Source organism: Mesoplodon bidens (genome assembly GCF_964165515.1).
Source record: "Mesoplodon bidens genome assembly, chromosome: 3".
In the NCBI taxonomy this organism is placed as follows: Eukaryota; Metazoa; Chordata; class Mammalia; order Artiodactyla; family Ziphiidae; genus Mesoplodon; species Mesoplodon bidens.
In genome coordinates, this window is record NC_138178.1 from 17439589 (window position 1) to 17457592 (window position 18004).

At 44.8% G+C, this 18004-nt stretch overlaps 1 protein-coding gene across 12 annotated transcripts in view; it reads right to left on the reverse strand.

Annotated features, from left to right (window-relative positions):
• Positions 1-2677: 2677 nt before the first annotated feature.
• PARD3 (par-3 family cell polarity regulator) overlaps positions 2678-18004 on the reverse strand; it is a 629043-nt gene continuing 613716 nt past the window's right edge. For all 12 annotated transcript variants that reach the window (XM_081228686.1, XM_081228701.1, XM_081228699.1 and 9 more), the window contains 2 exons: positions 12144-12271; positions 2678-4718 (listed from right to left, as the gene is read on the reverse strand). In XM_081228686.1, coding sequence (XP_081084812.1) covers positions 4322-4718; positions 12144-12271 — 525 coding nt within the window. In that variant the 3' untranslated portion in view covers positions 2678-4321. The remainder of the gene's footprint in view (positions 4719-12143; positions 12272-18004) is intronic.

The following is an 18004-nucleotide window of genomic DNA, read 5'->3' on the forward strand; positions in this document are numbered from 1 at the left end:
ATTTAAACTCAGAAAGAAAAAAAAAAAAAACTCACGAGGAAAGGCGAGTACTCTCTTTAGCAAAGACGTTTGATCTTATCTGACTCATAATGGAATCTTTTGTAAAAATCAAATTATCCACTATAGGGTTTAATCTTAAAAAACTAAATTTATGGACAAAGGGCACCCATCGATTTTTTCCTTTGATGAATATGAAAGCTGAGGGAAAAGGAAAAGGAGGCAGAGGAAGATGTATGCTGACTGGGAAGATGATGAATTTTGGAGGGAACAACCCATCTAACGGGAAAATAAGCTCCTTCTGTGTGGAAGGCAATGATAATCCCACCTTTTCTCTATGAAATCTGCAGTAAAATATCAGTTTCTTGTTCAAAAAAAAACAACAAAAAAGCTTATGCTCAGAATTACAACCTTCATCCTCCTTGCATTAAAAATAAAAAAGTCAATTTAATTCAACCAGCTTTGTGATCTAATCATTACTCAGAGCTGAAGATGGTTTTTCCATTAAAGTCTCTCCATCATTCTCACTTTCTGACCTGTGAGCATTCTTATTAGCTGCCTTATTAAGATGATATCCTGTCTCTGAAGTAAGAAAAGATTATCTCCTTGCCTGACATGTCATTGTCAGAGTAATCTTTGTTAAAAAAAAGAAGAAGAAAAGAACCGACTGTTAAATAGACATTTAAATGTACGGCACACCATGTCGTACAAGGACATCCACGATGGGACAAGCGTGATGGAACCTCAGTCACTTCCTCTGCCAGGACCAGCAAACAAAGCCAGAAACAAATTACTATCTGCTTCAGCTCAGGTTGATATCAACTGGAGGTAAGACTTGGGTTTTAAGAATGAAATAAGGGACACATGAAAATAAACAGCTAAATATAGAATTACGTACGCATTTCACACCTGCTGCATGTGCCTGTCACGTGTATACACGAACAACGTCTATTCCCTAATGAAAACAATCGGAGAAAGGGAGCAGCCCAGGAGATGAGTGCCCTTTTGGGGTAAGTGATGTGGACAGAGAAGCCTCCGGACCCCTGGTCTCTTCTTCCCTCTGGCCTCATGTTCAGACTCATGGTGGCAGATCATGACAAAGCCCACTGCCGCCTAAGTGGTGGTCAGCAATCTTTGCTTACTTTCTGCCCTTTTTCAAAAAGGGTTTGCAACAAAACCAGTGGCACCCACTCGATGAAACAAAATTCATTTGGTTTACCGTCTCAGAGTTGATAGATTTGACTTCCTTGGCAGAAAATCTGAGGAGCCCGGGTCCATCTCTCCTTCCTTTTAGTGAGATACCTGGGATCTGCTCACCTCTGAGCTGCCTTTGGTCTAACTGACTCCAGGGAAAGGAGGTGGGTGTGGTGCTTGAGTTACACAGACTATTGCTACATTATATAATGTTGTTTTATAATGTATAGTTACACATACATATTTATAAGACTATCTGTAGTCCTAATGGCCTAAGAGAGGTGATAACAGGGGGACCACGTTTTCTGAGGGACAGTTGAGTGGCTGCACCTCCATCCTTAGCTGTGTGAGGACCTTGGCGTTGCCACCTGCACCCCTTCCTGACTTGAGACTTCTCCCCTGTGGACACACTCTCCCTCTGGTCCCAGCAAGTCCTTGTGAGATGTGTTGGAGCAGAGGCCAGTTCATTTAGACAAGATTGCTTCGTGGGGCATATTCTCACTTCTGTGCTGACCCACATCTATTTCTCCACCTCTTCTCTGTGTGGCTCAAACTGTCAGTTTTAATCAACAAATCCTCTGTGATTTAGGCTCCCACAACATTCAGTACTGTCTCTCTTCTCACTGTCAGCTGAGATAAATAACCTGTGAGTTTTGGCATTTGCAGCGGGCCTCCTGGTCAGTGAGAAAATTAACAAATCTGTCCATCTTCGCTTTTCTACTTTCCCACACCTTGTAGGCATATAAGAACCAAAGACGTGTTATCTCCTTGGGTTGCTATACACCTCTCGTTACTAATCTTGAGGTGACACAGTTTGGATTTAGTGGCAGGGTAAGGGTTGCTATGACAACCAGCTGATGCTCGGCCCTCCATGGGAGGTCTTTGCAAAGCCTCCGCTTTGGGTGGGGACCACGACCATAATGGTGCACAAGACCCACCCAGGGATCTAGTGCCCTTTGGACCTTCAAAACACCATACAAATATTAATGAGTGTCCCTCTGGAAGAAGGAGCAAAGCTTCATCGTGTAATCTGGGAAGTAAGAACCAGGATAGTTTGGAAATCAGCTTGCATTTGGACTCCTCTCTGGGATCGAGGTACACGTGGTTAGGACTCAAGCAGAACATTCGTCTTGTTGAAATCGTCCATAGTGCAAAGGGCAACAACGAAATATTACATCGCTCTCTGTATAATTATTCTTTTATTTATTCTAGTGTATCGGTTCCTTCCATTCCGAATTCCCCGGCTACTCTGGGCAGCCTGGGCCTTCCCGTGGACTCATCCATTAGGTCCTTCTCTCTTTCCTGTCCCCTCTCCTCAGGTGTTCAAATAAACAATCCATCACCCACTTCCGTGTTTGCACAGACAGAGACGAGGAAACGTTCAACTTTCTCTAAATATGGAAAAAAAAATTACATCTGCTAGTAGACTTTAAAAAAACCCAGCTAAGAGAGTTTTCACAGGAATACTACAGACACACAGAGAACAGGAAGAAATATGCCTTTTATTAGAAGTCTCATATGTACAGGGAAAGCTGTTTCTCACAGCACAGGGGAGGCTGTGAGGAAGAGCAACTGTCGTCGGAGGTCACCACGCTTACACTGGTCACATCATTTCAACATCGCTATGTTCCGTGAACAAACAGAACCATTACACAGAAATGTAAAAGAGACGTAGGTACGGGGATGAACCCCTCACATATTTTCTAAAAAGAAGTGGACACAAAAATACAATGTGCCAGTAAAAATAAAAAATAGGCATATCAGTACATGTCTTTTTTTGTTTTTTCTTTTTTGTTAACACACAGTATGCTGAGCTTTCATCTCAAGCTTTTTTCACATCGGGATTTGCAGGCACTTTAGCAATCCAGCCACGGTTTACAACAGGATGTTCAGACCAACACATGAGAAGATGGGAACACGGGAGTAACCCAGGTCCTCATGGCCTGCACGTACATGAACATATTGACACCAGGGCAATCTTTTGTTATCCCTGTTTGGGGACACCAGAATGTTCTGTGGGATGTGGAACAGCTTTCTTCTTGTTTACCTTTTCTATTTCGTGGCAGAACTATCTAGAAACCTGGATGACATCACCAGGCAGAGAGACAGCAGGTGGATGAATAGACAACCATCCACTGCAACCGACTTTAAAAACCGGAGAAAGCAGGTGAGGTTCTGGAATCCCAAAAGGAGCGTCCGACTGATCCTTGTTCCATGCTGGGCCCTTCCTGCTCACTCATCAAACAAAAACTAATTTAAAAAGAATGGCTGGGATGTACTGGGCCAGACGCTCATCCTGGGAGAATTCTCTCTTTCCTTAGCTACCACCCACCGTGTCATGACACACACTGGGCCGGCGGGTGCGCGGCCCCCTGCCCCACCAGGGCTGACGCCTGTCTCCCCTGTTTCCCACGCAGAGCCATGGTGACCCAACACACATGTGAGGATCAGGACTGAGCGAGGGTATTTATACACGCGGACAGAATCATCACTTTATTGGTAACACTGAGTTATAAGGCAGTTACAAAAGGACCCCCCCCTGATAAACAGACAGTGTTGGAATATGGCTTAGCTTCTTTTAGATGAAGGAACTTTCTTGTCGCAAGGGGCTGAGAAAGAACAGGGAAACCATACTGGTTACAAAGGATTAAAAATGACTGTGCCGGGAAGTACCACGGAGTCCCAGTTTCTGGTGTATGTCACCCACTTTCATCCACCAGAGATGGAGATGTCACCTCACCCAAGAAACTTAAGGGGAAAAAAGAGGGATCAACGTCACCCTTGACTTCAGGGTAATCTGTTGCCACAAGCTGTATGGGGCGGTAACACGAAGCCACGACGTCTCCCGGGCTGGGCCAGATTCCCAGTACCTGAGAGATGCAGAGCGTAGGATGCCTCGAACAGGTGATTGTCAGATGGCGGGAAATCCTTCAATGAAACAGACACTTGGGACACAGTGGCAGAGACATTAAGGCCTTCCATCGAATTGCCCACACTGCTTAAAGGCACTAATACCAGCAACAGAAGTATTCCATACTACCACCGAGGTTTCAAAAAAACTCCCAAAATACAAGTCTTCATAGGAAAATGTCCTTTATTGCGTGACACGAAGAGTCTGCTCTCCTCCTGCTCAGGAATAGAAGGGTCTCCCTTTCTCAGGAGTCTGGAGTCTGTTCAGCCTGGCGACCTGAGAAGGGGAGGGGGGAACGTCCTGCCGGAAGGGCCCCTTGGGGGGGATGTGACTGGGGTCCTGGACTTTCTTATATGAGTCATAGTTGTTGAGCCCCTCGGGGGGAGGGGGCTGCTTCTTCATCTGCTGCTCTTTCCGCCTCTGCTCCTGGCGGAGGAGCTCCTGGGTCTCCAGCATGACCCTGGCGTTGAAGCCGTGCCCGCCCAGGTAGCCGTTCCGGGAGCCTTGGTAGCTGGAATACCTGGGGTTCTCCTTGGCACTCTGGAAGCCTTCCCCAGGGGAGTAGTTCTGCTCCCAAGAATCCTGGGAGACGGAGCTGGCATTTTTCCTACTTTGCCTAGAAAGCAAAGCCCAAAGGTGAGTGTGAGGGCTGGGAAAAGGGGAGGGAGAGAGATGGAAGGATGGAGTGAGGGGTCAGGGTTGAGCCAAAATAGCACTTCTATATCCCAACAAATATTACAACAAGTCCCATACATACGAACCTTCAAGTTGTGAACTTTCAAACATGCGAACGTGTGTTCGCATGTCCAACCACGGAAAGTTACTTCATGTGTCTGGCGTACATTGTCACGTGTGTGCATCCTGTACAAACGGTTGTGCTTTTGTGTACTTTACAGTACGGTGTAGAGTACAGTAATACAGTATCTTCATTTCAGGCCCAGGATGTCCAGAAGCAAGCATAAAAGCAGCAGTGTTGTAGCTGGCACTACTGTACTTTTCAAGTACTGTACTATAAGACTAAACATGTTTTCTTTGCTTTGGGGGTTGGTTTGTTTTTTTAATGTATTATTTGTGTGGAAAGTATTATCAAACGATTACAGTACAGTACTATATAGCTGACTGTGTGAGTTGGGTACCTAGGGTAACTTTGTTGGCCTTATGAACATGCTCTTGGAAGGGAACTCGTTCGAATGTAGGGGATTTACTGTATTTGGTTCCAGTCACGTGCCAGACACTGTGATAGGGACGGGAGGATGAAAACGTGACTGTCCCTGGCAAGTTCAACTCTGAGACAAGTCTGCACAAACAACGGCTACACAGGAGAGACGGCTAACAGATTCTGCAGCTACTCAGAAAAGGGTCCTCCTCCTGTGTCTGGGTAGTGCTATCTGTTCTGCTCAGGGTGACAATATCTCCTGCAGTTTAGACTCATTGGCAGAATGCTGTTAGGGGTATTAGTGATTTGGCAGCTTCTACACCAGCAATAATTTCTCGCTTTAGAACGTTACAATTCAATTCTAAACAAACCAAACAAATATTTTACGCAGCTACCACCATCGTGCCAGAGACGCTATAGCTAATATGAAGTACGTGTGATGGATTCCGATTTGAGTTCAGTTGTGAAAGATTTAAGTCTAGACTGCTTTATGATTAAAAATGCAACAGGCAATCCCTTAAAGCCCCGGCTTTTGAGTTGTATATGTGAGCAACTGACACCCTTCGGAATACATGCTCATCAAGATTGCAGAACCTGGACGTGTGTGGAGAAAGCACTATTTTCCCACCCACGGTATCCTTACCCAAGCCCAGGGTAACTTACTCAATTCATTTTCTGTCACCCCAGGATGGGGAAATAAATCAGAGTCCTATAGACATTTCAGCTTCTTATCCCTTCTGCAATAAAGCTGCACATCATTTTCAGGAAACATTATTCTTTTGAAACATCTTTAATTTACTATCAAGTCTCTAGATGCTTTTATGAATTTACAATAAGATTGGCTATGATAAAGTAAAACAATTTTGTGCCAGGAAGGAAGACATGCCCTAATTTTTTTGCCTTAAAAATGGAAGAGAAGGAGCGAGAATTGAGCCATAAAACAAAATATATTGCTCCATTTATCAATAAGAAAATCATTCGGTGTCAGTACGTATTGTTCAGCCTTTCCCATCGACACACACAATATGACAGAGTGTTCAGAAAGACCAGTAGAGGAAGAATAAGGTCTATGCAGCACTGGGTCTCCCACAGGAATGAAGCCATTTGCATCCCTGAACATTCAGAAGTTCCGTCAACATGGTTTGGGATAAAATCTGCCCCTTTTCCATAGGACCTAAAATGTAGTCAAGGGTATTTTCAATAAGAAAGATGAACTACTGTCCAGAATCCTCCCTGGATATGACTCTGATTAATTGAACCGCCTACAGTGTGTCCATCCTTTTAATGGGAATTGGGCCATGTGTACAATCAGCCCAGGCAAGGATCCTTACATTTGATGGAACAGTTTATTTGCCTAAAGCACTGATTACCTTCACTTAAAGAGTCATAAATTAATCTGCTCAGAGCAATGAATGATGGAAAGTGCCAGCATGAAAGCAAGGGATTTGACATTAATCCTGAAACTTTAATTAAAACAACCAACTTGCTACTGATGTTAGAGCAACAACGCGGGATTCCTTCACAGGTCAGTTATCAGTTGAAGGATAACCAGAAATAGGCTTCTTCATCCTTGGTCCACGGGGATCCACCAGCCCTGTCCATCCCCATCTCCAACTCCATGATGCCAGAGGCTTTGCTCCACGTAATCACATACCGGAAGTTGCATTTTGAATCAGTCCAGGAAAACAGAGTCTTTTTGTATTCAAACACACGGAGAATTCACTAACGGTTTGTTCAGGATGGAAATTATGACAATGTGGGAGAAAGAATTTCTTGAAGGTAAAATTTTCTTCAAATTAAGCAGTTTAGAGAGAAGGAACAAAACCTCCCCGAGGTTCGAAGTAAGACACTTGAGGAAAGTACATACACACGGACACGTACACATGGATGCATGGACACACACACACACACACACACACACACACACGCTTCCTCAGAAAGGAAGCTAGCGTAGCAACAAGCTCTTGATTAAAGAAGAGGACAAGAAATGAGCAGGTTGTAGAGAAACACAAGAAAGCAGCAGACAGAGAGTTTCCTCCACTGGAAGATGAGGCACACAGGCGCGGAGCACAGTGTGAGAGAGGCTGGGTGTCCCGCGGACACAGATCCAGCCCTGAGTCTGCGCGTGTGGCTGTGTGAGCCTGGGAGGGTTATCCTCCCTGGGCCAAAGGTGCATCATCTGTGAAACAGGCATAATCTCTAATCTCATAGGGTTCTGGGGAGAAATAAATGAAATCACAGACGTAAAATGCTCACAAAAGTGTGGCATATAGTACATGGTTCACTACTGGGTGACTTTCAAGTGACTTGGCCTCCAATCATTAGGCTCTGGGTTTGGGAGGGCATCTTTCTGACCAAGGGAAAAAAATAAACAAAAAGTTCAGCTTTCTGTCCTTTGTCTGAAGGGTTGGTAGAGATCAGGGAGCAGAGAAAGGCACCAAAGACTAACTGGAGAACCCTCACTCGGGGAAGCAAGTCACAAACATGTCCCAGAGTTAGAATCAGAAGCAAGCTTTCCACTGTCCCAGCGTTGCTCAAAGGCCACGAATAACCACAGGAGCCACAAAGCATCATTCCTTCCAATATGTCTTTACAGTCAACACGCAGGTTTGTTGGGTCCTAGAATGCGCTCACTGGAGACTCGTGAGTCGACCCAAAGCACGGACCCTGGTGTGGCAATAACTGCCTCGTAGTGATGACGCCTGAAGACCACTGTCATGCACAGGACACCCAGCAAAGCCCCAGCGCCTGAGGAAAGCCGCCAGTCACTGCGCTGAGGAGGACACACAGGGATGAAGAAAGACAGACCACAGCTGACAAGGTGAGAAGTAGTCGAGACACATAATAAACGGGCCTGTTGGGGAGACTCAGTCAGGGCGTGGAGACAAAGCCGGGAAGCAAGGTGGATGAGCAAGAAGCCACCAATGGCAGGAGGAAAGATGCAGAGGAAAGGTAAAGAAAAGCGTTCAACAAAGAATCTTGAGTATGTTTTTCTGTCAGTGACTATGACCCAACATACTTTTCTACAACTCAGATTTAGAGCTGCCTTTTGGATACTAAGGAACTAAGCTAGGCATTTTTAAAAGGATTTAAAAAAAGAAAGTAAAACAGAAAAAAGAAAACTAATTTAGGAATAAAAAAATAAAAAAGAAATCCCCCTCTGATTGAGAATTAAGTGTGTGGCCACTCGTGTCCCCTTTCCCCCGATCTCATGTTACCACCTGGCTAGTGTTTCTTACTGGCATTTCGCGGTGCAACCTGAATTCTGCCTATAGGTTTCCTTAATCACAGTGAGAGTTTACAAACCCCTCTGGTGCGTATACATCCCTCTAATTCAAACCACCTCACCTAGCGCGCCTGAAACAGAGTCTCGACCATTTGTTTTCTTTTATGCTCCACTTTGCCACTGAACCCTTTGTGTGTGCGTGAAATCGTTTTGGTATCAAATGCCACAGCAACTTGCTTAGACTGAAGTCCGCTAATTGTCCACATCCAAAGAGCTGAGGTCAAGTGTCTTTGAGGAATATCACATGTCAGAAACGGGGATGCGCCTCCAGCTCATGAGGGTCACAGCCCCCCTCCGATCTCCAGCCTCTGGCTGAGTGAGGTTCCCCGCAAGGAACCAAGAGGTGTGCAAGGCCCTGCATTCCTAATTCCCTCCCTCAGAGATGCACATTGAGGAATTACAGTTGACCCTTGAACCGCATGGGTTTCAACTGCATGGATCCACTTACACATGGATATTTTCCAAGAGTAAATACCTCAGGACGACAGGGTCTGTGGTTGGTTGAATCCATGGATACAGAGGAGTCGTGGATGGAACCATGGATACGGAGGGCTGACAATAAGTTATATGCAAATTAACCCCCCCAACTGTACTCCCTAAAAGAAGTGAATGTGATGTACAGGCCGACCAGCCCCACTCACCTAAACTCACACAGCTCTTTAATTTTAAGATTTCTACTTTTCTCCTATCCGCACAGAATAAAATGGCTAATAGTAAGGGAGTTATAAATGACCAGAGGGAAAGTTCTGGTTCTTTAGGGAAACACTAACTGACAGCCATAGTCCCAGCAGCAGCAAGCCTCTGGTCCATGGACTTACAGGTGCTTCTACCTGTGCTTCAGGGGGAGAGGAGGGAGAGAAGCACAGAGGAGGGGAGAGCTGGAGAGGGTCAGGAGTGGAGATGGAGAGGGGCGCCAGCATGAGAGGATCCGTGTGGAGAACTGAGTGACTTTGGAAGGTGAGCAGGAGGCATCCGGGGCACCTGCCTCTCTCTGGTCCTCTTCCCGAGGATGGGGCCCCGGAGTCTCTCCTCCCACCAGGCCCTCCCACCCCTATCCCTCCTCCTTCCCTTCCTTAGTCCTGGCCATTTCCCATCTCACTTTCTTCTCACACACACCTTATGAGAGCTCTCCTCCAATTCTTATAAATACTCTCAAACATAACTAAAATATAAGAAGCCAAACCTTTTAACAATAAGATAAGATCACAGCCCCTGCGCGGACAACACCATCCGCGTGGGCCGTGATGCACAATGGCCACTGCGTGGCTGGGACGGCAGGGCCACACCACACGTGTCAGGTCATCCCCATCATCATGCTCGTCTTTCTGATGGAAGGCAAGCCGACAGCCCCAAGAAGGGAACTTACACAGGAGAAGCTTTTTGTGTAACCCTTGAAGTGTTGCCCATTTGATGCTCTGGGGTGATTCAGGCGGTGGCCTTCCCCCAAGTGCTAAGGGCAGCAGAGCACAGAGACCTTTATATCCATATCGGCTCACATTCCAAGTGTGAGCACCAAAGCCCTTGGGAGCAATGAGCATTACAAAATAGTGGTTTAGGGTCAGGGGTTGGGCAGGGTGGGGTTTGAATTCTGGTGGAATTACATACTAGTGTGTGACCTTAAGGGGCGTACCTTAATTTCTCTGAGCTGTTTCCTTGTAAGACGTGCTCTCCAAGGACTTGTCTAGACCTAAACTTCAATGACTCTTGCCTAGAGTGGGCTAAATAACTGTTAGTTATGCTCCTATGTAAAAGAAAGGAGACTTCCGTAGTCACAGGAGACACAGCTTTACGGATTGAGAGAGGACAGCTGAGTGATCAAGTTCCCACACTAGGCAGTGCCCCTCCTGGTACAGAGCTGCACTCACACCCACGTGGGCGTGGCTGACCCGGGTCAGTGCAGTGAAGTCCCCCAGGGCTGTTACGGTGATTATTTAACATGAAAAGGACTCACCTTTATTAGAATCAGGATCACTTTTATATCAGTCGGTCAAATTTGCCCCACCCCAGCACTGTTTTCCCCCAAATTCAAAATGGTCTACTTGATATCAACATGGTAAGTAGACCGTTTTCCACCCAAAATGTTTTTGTCACCTGGTTTTGAAATCGTGTTCCGTACAAACGCCTGTAAGAATTGGGATGATAGGAGTGACTTCTTTGGGGAAGTCTGGAAAGCTGAATGTTTTTAAACACTTTCATTATTTACAATACTTAGATGGAAAATGGCTATTAATTTCAACGTCTTAGGGTGCCGTTACCTGAGGGCTCTCCAGGCCTTTGGCAGAGAAGCCCTGGGGCAGAGGGGCCTCCACGTGGGGAGCCCGGCGGGGAAACCCTTCTGGCTCAGCCACCAGCTAGGCAGGTGGACATCCCAGGACTCTCCGAGGTTCAACACTGAGCAGAAGCAGGGATGGCAGGACGGCAAGAGAGGCGGGTTTCGGACCAGTGATGCCCCCTAAATATGGTGCCTGGAGCGTTTAGCACCTATCCTTTTGGAGAACTCTAGATTTACAAGATATCATTTATCCTAGTTACCCCTGAGCTGAGCAAAGTCAAAGTTCTCTTTCCATTTCTCAGTTGAGGAATCTGTCTCCAGCCCCATGGGAGGTCACAGAACCAACACAGTAAGTCCCCTACCTACGAACCTTCAAGGTGCGAACTTTCAAACATGTGAACCTGCATCTGGTTCCAGCAAGGAACCAGAACCTGTGCCATCCACGTCAGGCGTGAGGGAAATGGCAGCCCGCCCTCCGTCTCCTCTTGCTGACGACCCCTCCACTCTACCATCTCCCACCTCCTCTCCCTCCTCCAGTCCGTACCTCTTCTCACCTGTTCCCTCGATGCCAGCCCCTGGATGCCAGCTATTGTACTACTGTACTTTTCAAGGTACTGTACTGTAAGATTAAAGATGTTTATTGGGCCTCCCTGGTGGTGCAGTGGTTGAAAGTCCGCCTGCCGATGCAGGGGATACGGGTTCGTGCCCCGGTCCGGGAGGATCCCATATGCCGCGGAGCGGCTGGGCCCGTGAGCCGTGGCTGCTGAGCCTGCGCATGCAGAGCCTGTGCTCCGCAAGGGGAGAGGCCACAACAGTGAGAGGCCCGCGTACCGCAAAAAAAAAAAAAAAAAAAAATGTTTATTTTTTGTCTTTGTTTTTTAGGTATTATGTGTGTGAAAAGTATTCTAAACCTATTACAGTGCAGTACTACGTAGCTGATTGTGTTAGTTGCGTACCTAGGCTACCTTTGTTGGACTTATGAACAAATTGGACTTACAAACGTGCTCTCAGAAAAGAACTCGTTCATATGTAGGGGACTTACTGTACCAGAACCCAGGTCTGACCCCTAAGCCCAGTCCTCGTGGATCAAGCCACTTCAGGTCCAGTGAGGGAGCTGTCCGGTGAAGGTGTGGCCATCTCCTGAAACACCTCCCTCCGGGTCTCCCTGCCACGTGGTAAGGTGGCCTCTAAGTAAGCGATGATTCCTACCGTCTATGTGCGGGTCTTCGTTATTGGAGAAGACAGTGCACTGGGGAGGAGGGATTTCCCAAGGGACAAGGACGGGGAGGATGGCGACGCGCGGGGGGTGCGGGTGGGGTGCTCGTACCGCGGCAGGGAGCTGTACTGGCGCTGGGCCTGCTGGAAGCTCTCGCGTTCTTCCTGCCGTTGCCGCTGCATCTGCACCTCCACCGACACCGAGTGCCGGCCGCTCTGCGTCGACGGTCTGGAGTTGGGCTGCGGGAGGGAAAATGCAACACGAATCACGAGAAAGGAATTACGAATATCACAGGACCAGTGACTATTTCCATTCTCACAGACTGACTTAGAAACAATTTGCAACTTCCGTGAATGTCTTAAAAATCAAGTGCAATTTTCTCAAGAGGCGTCTCATTGATCTCGTGAGCCCCAAATACCCCATCATCCTAAATTTTAATTACGGCTTCAGAATGGTTTAAAATTGAGACGTCCACCTTTCTAGTCTGCCTAAGTGAGGTTTGGTAAATGCTGACATTAGACACTAGTTTACATCCCTTGTATATACAGCAAATACAGAGGAGTCAGGCTGCTCAGAAATCTAGAAGTCAATGCCAAAAAATATAAAAATTTGCTACAATAATTCACAACAGTGGGAAAGTCCAAGGGTACACACTTGAAAGTTGGCCATGCTGGTGAATCTTTTCAGTAGTTATGTATTTTACTCTAGCAGTAGGATACAATGTAGCGGATCCCCCTTTTATTAAAGGATAACAGCTAAATTTTGAACCAAGATTAGTTGAAACTAGGCAGCGTTCACCACGTACAGGTCCTCCAATCCACGGATGGCAGCCACATGTGAACAAGAAACACTTATTCAAAGAATGAATCTGCAAGGTAACAGCTACTGGAATTGGTTATGAAATAATACATTTTGCCTTAGTTATGAGGATATGGCATTTTTACCTAGGTTAATTATAGGCTACAGAGAAATTTTCCATCCTCTGGCTAAATACTTTGGTCAGCAGGTCATCTGCTCATGGCTGCCGCTGACCAAAACCAGATATTGGGTGATATATGATGCTGGGCCCCTGTGGATGCTTTAGCTTCTCACCATCAGCGTTTAGCTCACCTTCAAGATCTGGACTTTTGAAAGTAGCTCCACGCAAAATAGACAACGATGCCTCTAACTTTACAAAACAGCTGACAGTGGTTGATCATAGCGTCAATGGCAGTCACTCTTAAGTAATCCTTTTTAGTGTTCGCCGACCTCTGCCCCCTTTGTGTTATGCAACATTGTGCAATAGGCTTATTCTGAATGAAGACTGTCTGTTATAAACAAGTTATTGATTTTCTTTTAGAGTTGAAAGCCAATGAGAGACTTGGGCTCAATAATCATTTTCTGAGTCTCAGCATTCATTTGGTAAGATAACACGTGGGTTTGTTCCTTAAAGAGTGGCTCCTCTGGTTGGCTTTTGTGCAAAGAGAAAGAACGCAATCTCTATTGTCCCCTTTCTGCCTAGCTAGCATATCCCATATGTTGGTAAGCAATGATGAGGCAATATGCAGGACAAAATTTCAAAGCATATGTGCATCATCAGCGAGCATATTAAAAATATCCTGATACAAAAATAATGGGTGAAGAGAGATTAGGCTTTACAATACCCCAGTCTCTACTAGTGGATGTTTATAACCACACGCCTTGGAACAAATGTGTGTGTGGAGACCCACTCCACAACACCGTTCAAATAACATCAGTGGTGCCTTCAGCAACGAAAACACATTGCCGAGTGAGCTCTGCTTATACAAACAGAGCATGAAGCAATTGTTCATCAGCAACATTAAGGAGACAGACAGTTTCTTCCATGACCCTTGATGAGGCTGGCCCCGAAGAGCACTGAGCTGACCTCTTATCGGTGGGGAGCCCGGGGAAGGGCCACTGGACGGGGAAAGTGAAGCAAGGAAATACGCCTTCAAAAAGAACCCCATTTTCCTTTCCTTTACACCCAGTCTAAGCTACACACATGTGTCAAACAGTCTTGAAAGGCCTGGCATTCTGCTGCAGGATTTAGTAACCAGCTTTTCAAGCTCATGCCGTTCTGTGACACGCTGCTTGTGGAGCTGTGAAAAAAAAATGCAAGGTCTTGTAGAAAGTTGTTTCTCCCAGAGGCCTGAAAATTTGATTCTGAAGGAGGAAAAAAAAAAAAAAGTTGAAGGGCTTTTGCCTCCGCTACTGTGCATTTTCTGATACTGTTTATCAGTGGCACATCTGGTTGGGTCTGGATGAACCCCAGTAATGCAATTATCATGGGATCTGAAGACAGAATGAGGGGATGAGTTTGGAATCAGCAAACTGACGTATTTCATTCTGTTTGCTCACTCTGATGAAATACAAACCTCAGCCTTACTATTAATATTTTACTCTCTTTCTCTTTTCAGAGCATGCAAAAGAGTAGGTTATTAGAAAGAATCACCAGGGCTTCCCTGGTGGCACAGTGGTTAAGAATCCACCTGCCAATGCAGGGTACGTGGGTTTGATCCCTGGTCAGGGAAGAGCCCACATGCCGCGGAGCAACAAAGCCCGTGCGCCACAACTACTGAGCCTGAGCTCTAGAGCCCGCGCACCTCAACGAAGAGTAGCCCCCGCTCGCTGCAACTAGAGAAAGCCAGAAAGCCCGTGTGCAGCAACGAAGACACCATGCAGCCAAAAAAAAAAAAAAAAAGAAAAGAAAGAAAGAATCACCCTTATTTTTAGGATGAAAGTTGACTGGGCCGCAGATTTCAAGGAAGATTGTGTGCATGACGGGTCCAGAGCAACAATGAGAGAAGGTCGTCCTGGCAAGTTTTCTACTCGGCCTGAATCAAAAATAACCTGATTCATGATTTCAATGAAGATCTCATAAAAACGTAAATTGTGGGAACAGTCTTACCACCGACAGCCCCAACTTTAAGATACTGTGGTTTTGTGGTTTTCATCCCTACAGCAAAAATAGAATAATGTATCTAGAGTCCAAAATCATAAAAATAAAGATAGAAATGAAGAAAGAGATCAGGTTTAACCCCAGAGAGAAGGGCATGTTTTCAGATAAAACAGCATCAGCAACTACAACAACAAAGCAACATCTATACAGGGAAACACGCAGGGAACACATAATTGTAATGATTCCAGAGATTCACCAGACAGCAAGGCAATAGCTCAGCTTTAAGAGTGAAAATTATAAATAACCCTGGCCTTGTTTGTGATGAAATTGGTGACAAGCAGCTACCTTTTAAGTAAAAAAATAGCCCAGGTTGCCAAGGCCATAATAATGACAGAGGTTATAAGACAGAAGTATATACATGATTATCTCTTAAACAATGCACTGGAGAACCACGATACGTGACTGTCTTTATGGCTTATGTTTAAAACCACAAGTGAAAATGATGCAGGCTGCTTTTGTAAATGAGCTGCAAAGTACTGGTCTTTACTGTGATTATGAAGAGATACAATTTATATTATATAAAAAATTACATAAAGCTTCGAAAGCTGAACAGTTTTGGTATCACTAATGTAGAACAAAATATTGAAAATATCTTCTGTACAGTGTTTCACTAAATTAAGTCCTTATGCATTTCTCCCCATTAAGTAAAAATCATCCTTATTTTTCCAAAATAAAAATAGACAATACAAAAAATAAAAATACAAAACCCAAACTGTTAATAGACTAAAGAAAGAACAAAAATAAATGTATACTGTACAAAGTTTCAGTACTAATTTGAACTAGGTGGTATTATAAGACTTTTAGAGCTTCGTATAAAAGTTTATGTGTGTCTCTTATGAAATAAAATTCATTAGTTTTATTAATATTTAATACTGTTTAAATAATCTAATTTTTCTTCATATAGATAAGAAAAAGAGCATGTATGCATATGTGTGTGTGCACTTGTATATATTCACACATACACATATATGTAATAGTCTTATGAATGAGAATTTAGGGTGGGTTTTCTACTTAAATTATGAATAATAAAAAATTTCAAATCTTCACATATGTCCAGGGCATGTAGAGAAAACAAAAATAAAATACAAGAAGTTTCTGTGCTTTGGATGAAAACCTATGATGAAGATGATGATAATGATAAAACAAAGAACAATGATATCCCTTGAGATTTAAAGTCCTTATTTTAGCAATTCAAATGCACTGCAATCCTAGTATGAATTCCACATTCTGATAACAAATAGTCACTTAACCATGTTAAGAGTGTAAGTTGTTTACTCTGTTTAAAAGTGGCCATTGCTAATATTGGTAATGGTTTTCTATAGAGGACTTACTGCCAACCTCTAAACCAAATAAAGTTAACTTTTGTTTCTAGATCCTGTCCTCCCTGCCCTCCCCTCTACCCATCACACACTGTACTTACACAGCTATCGATTGAACTCTGGGTTCTGAATGTTGAAAAGCTTAATTGCTACTAATGATGTGAGTAATGGTTGAAAAAGTGCCACACATACCAATTTCCCTCATCAAGATTTTATAAATATGTGTTTTAGTCTTAACATGCTATTTGTCTTCTTCTCATCTTTCCCAACCAGGGTTTGGATCTATTTTCCCACCTTAATCAGCAAGTAGGTTGAAAATAAAGGAGCAGCCCTCCAGTGTCCCTCACTGATGGGTGGCAGGCAGCCTCATGCACTTCACCACTGGAGGGTTCTGTGGGTAGAACAGCCTGCGGGTCATGGAGGCTTTGGCTGGGAGGGTGGGTCATGGGACTCCAAGAAAAGGGTCTATTCTGCAGCAGCACAGAGACACCCTTGCCATAACTAAAGGGCACCCCTTTGCTGCAAGAATGGTTTCCTCCAAGTGGATTTTCAAGAGAGGTGATTGCCACCCAATTTGAACTGGAGTAACACTACACATAGCAAGGCTATCAACTAAGAACGTATTTCTTGAGTCCAGGCGTGGAGGCCCATTAGGAGGAAATGACAGTCTGAAGTCTTAAAAAAAGGAAGACAAAAAGAGAAGCATCATCTCCTCAAATTCCCCAGGTCCAGGGAAGGCAGTCCAGGGGTGCAGGATGGCTGTGCAGTGTGACTGGCCCTCTTACTAAAGCAGGCAAGAACCTAAATGGGAAAGTGGGGTCGTTAAAAGTCCAAGGCAGGAAAATGGAGAAAGGGACAGATTTTTTTTTTTTTTTAAATTTGTTTAAGGACAGCTAGCTAGGAAGAAAGCTTGGGGGAGAACAGGATATTCATATCGTGGAGGATCAATTTTCTCTCTGAAGGACTAAACTACTTTCAGTCACTACCCACCCAGGATGGAAAGGATTTAGCAATACGTCTATTAAAAGCTCCATTATCCCATCCATCAACAGTCTCAGCCAGTATGTCTGCTTGTGGGCAACACTCAGGTATCTGTAAAGTTTTAACAGCATACTGTACTTAGGTCTGCAGCCTGCAATTTAATTCTTTTAAAAGCAACACTAAGTCCTGTCCATATCTGAGCTCTGTGATAATAACCCTAACCTCAGCTATTGTTCCATTATCTTAAGAAAGATTTACAGCAACTTGCTGCTTTATTTATGCTGCACCTGGCACTGCTTTGGGGGAGGAAGTCCCTTTTTCTTCTTCTTCTTTTACTCAGCTTGGGAGAGAATTCACTTCCGTTATGGAGCTAAGGAAATGTCCTGGGCCTCTGCTCATGGAAGGACCTTTTGTGTCACAAATCAGCTCCCTCAGGCCCAAACCATTATTTTGAACAGAAGCCCAGGAACAGGTGTGTACTGTTCTGCTAGAGTAGAGAGAACATTCTGAAAATGGATAAGTTGAAAAGGGCCCCTTGGAAGAATTTTCTGCAGCATCTCTCTCTGTATGTAAAGCCATTGGCTTGGATATTTTTCAATGATACATCTCACTGCACTTCATGTGTGGGCATTTCTGACAAGCGGGACAGTTTCAATGAATATGGTCTAAGCTGTACACACAGCTTGAAGATGGGCTTGTGGTTCCTTAACACT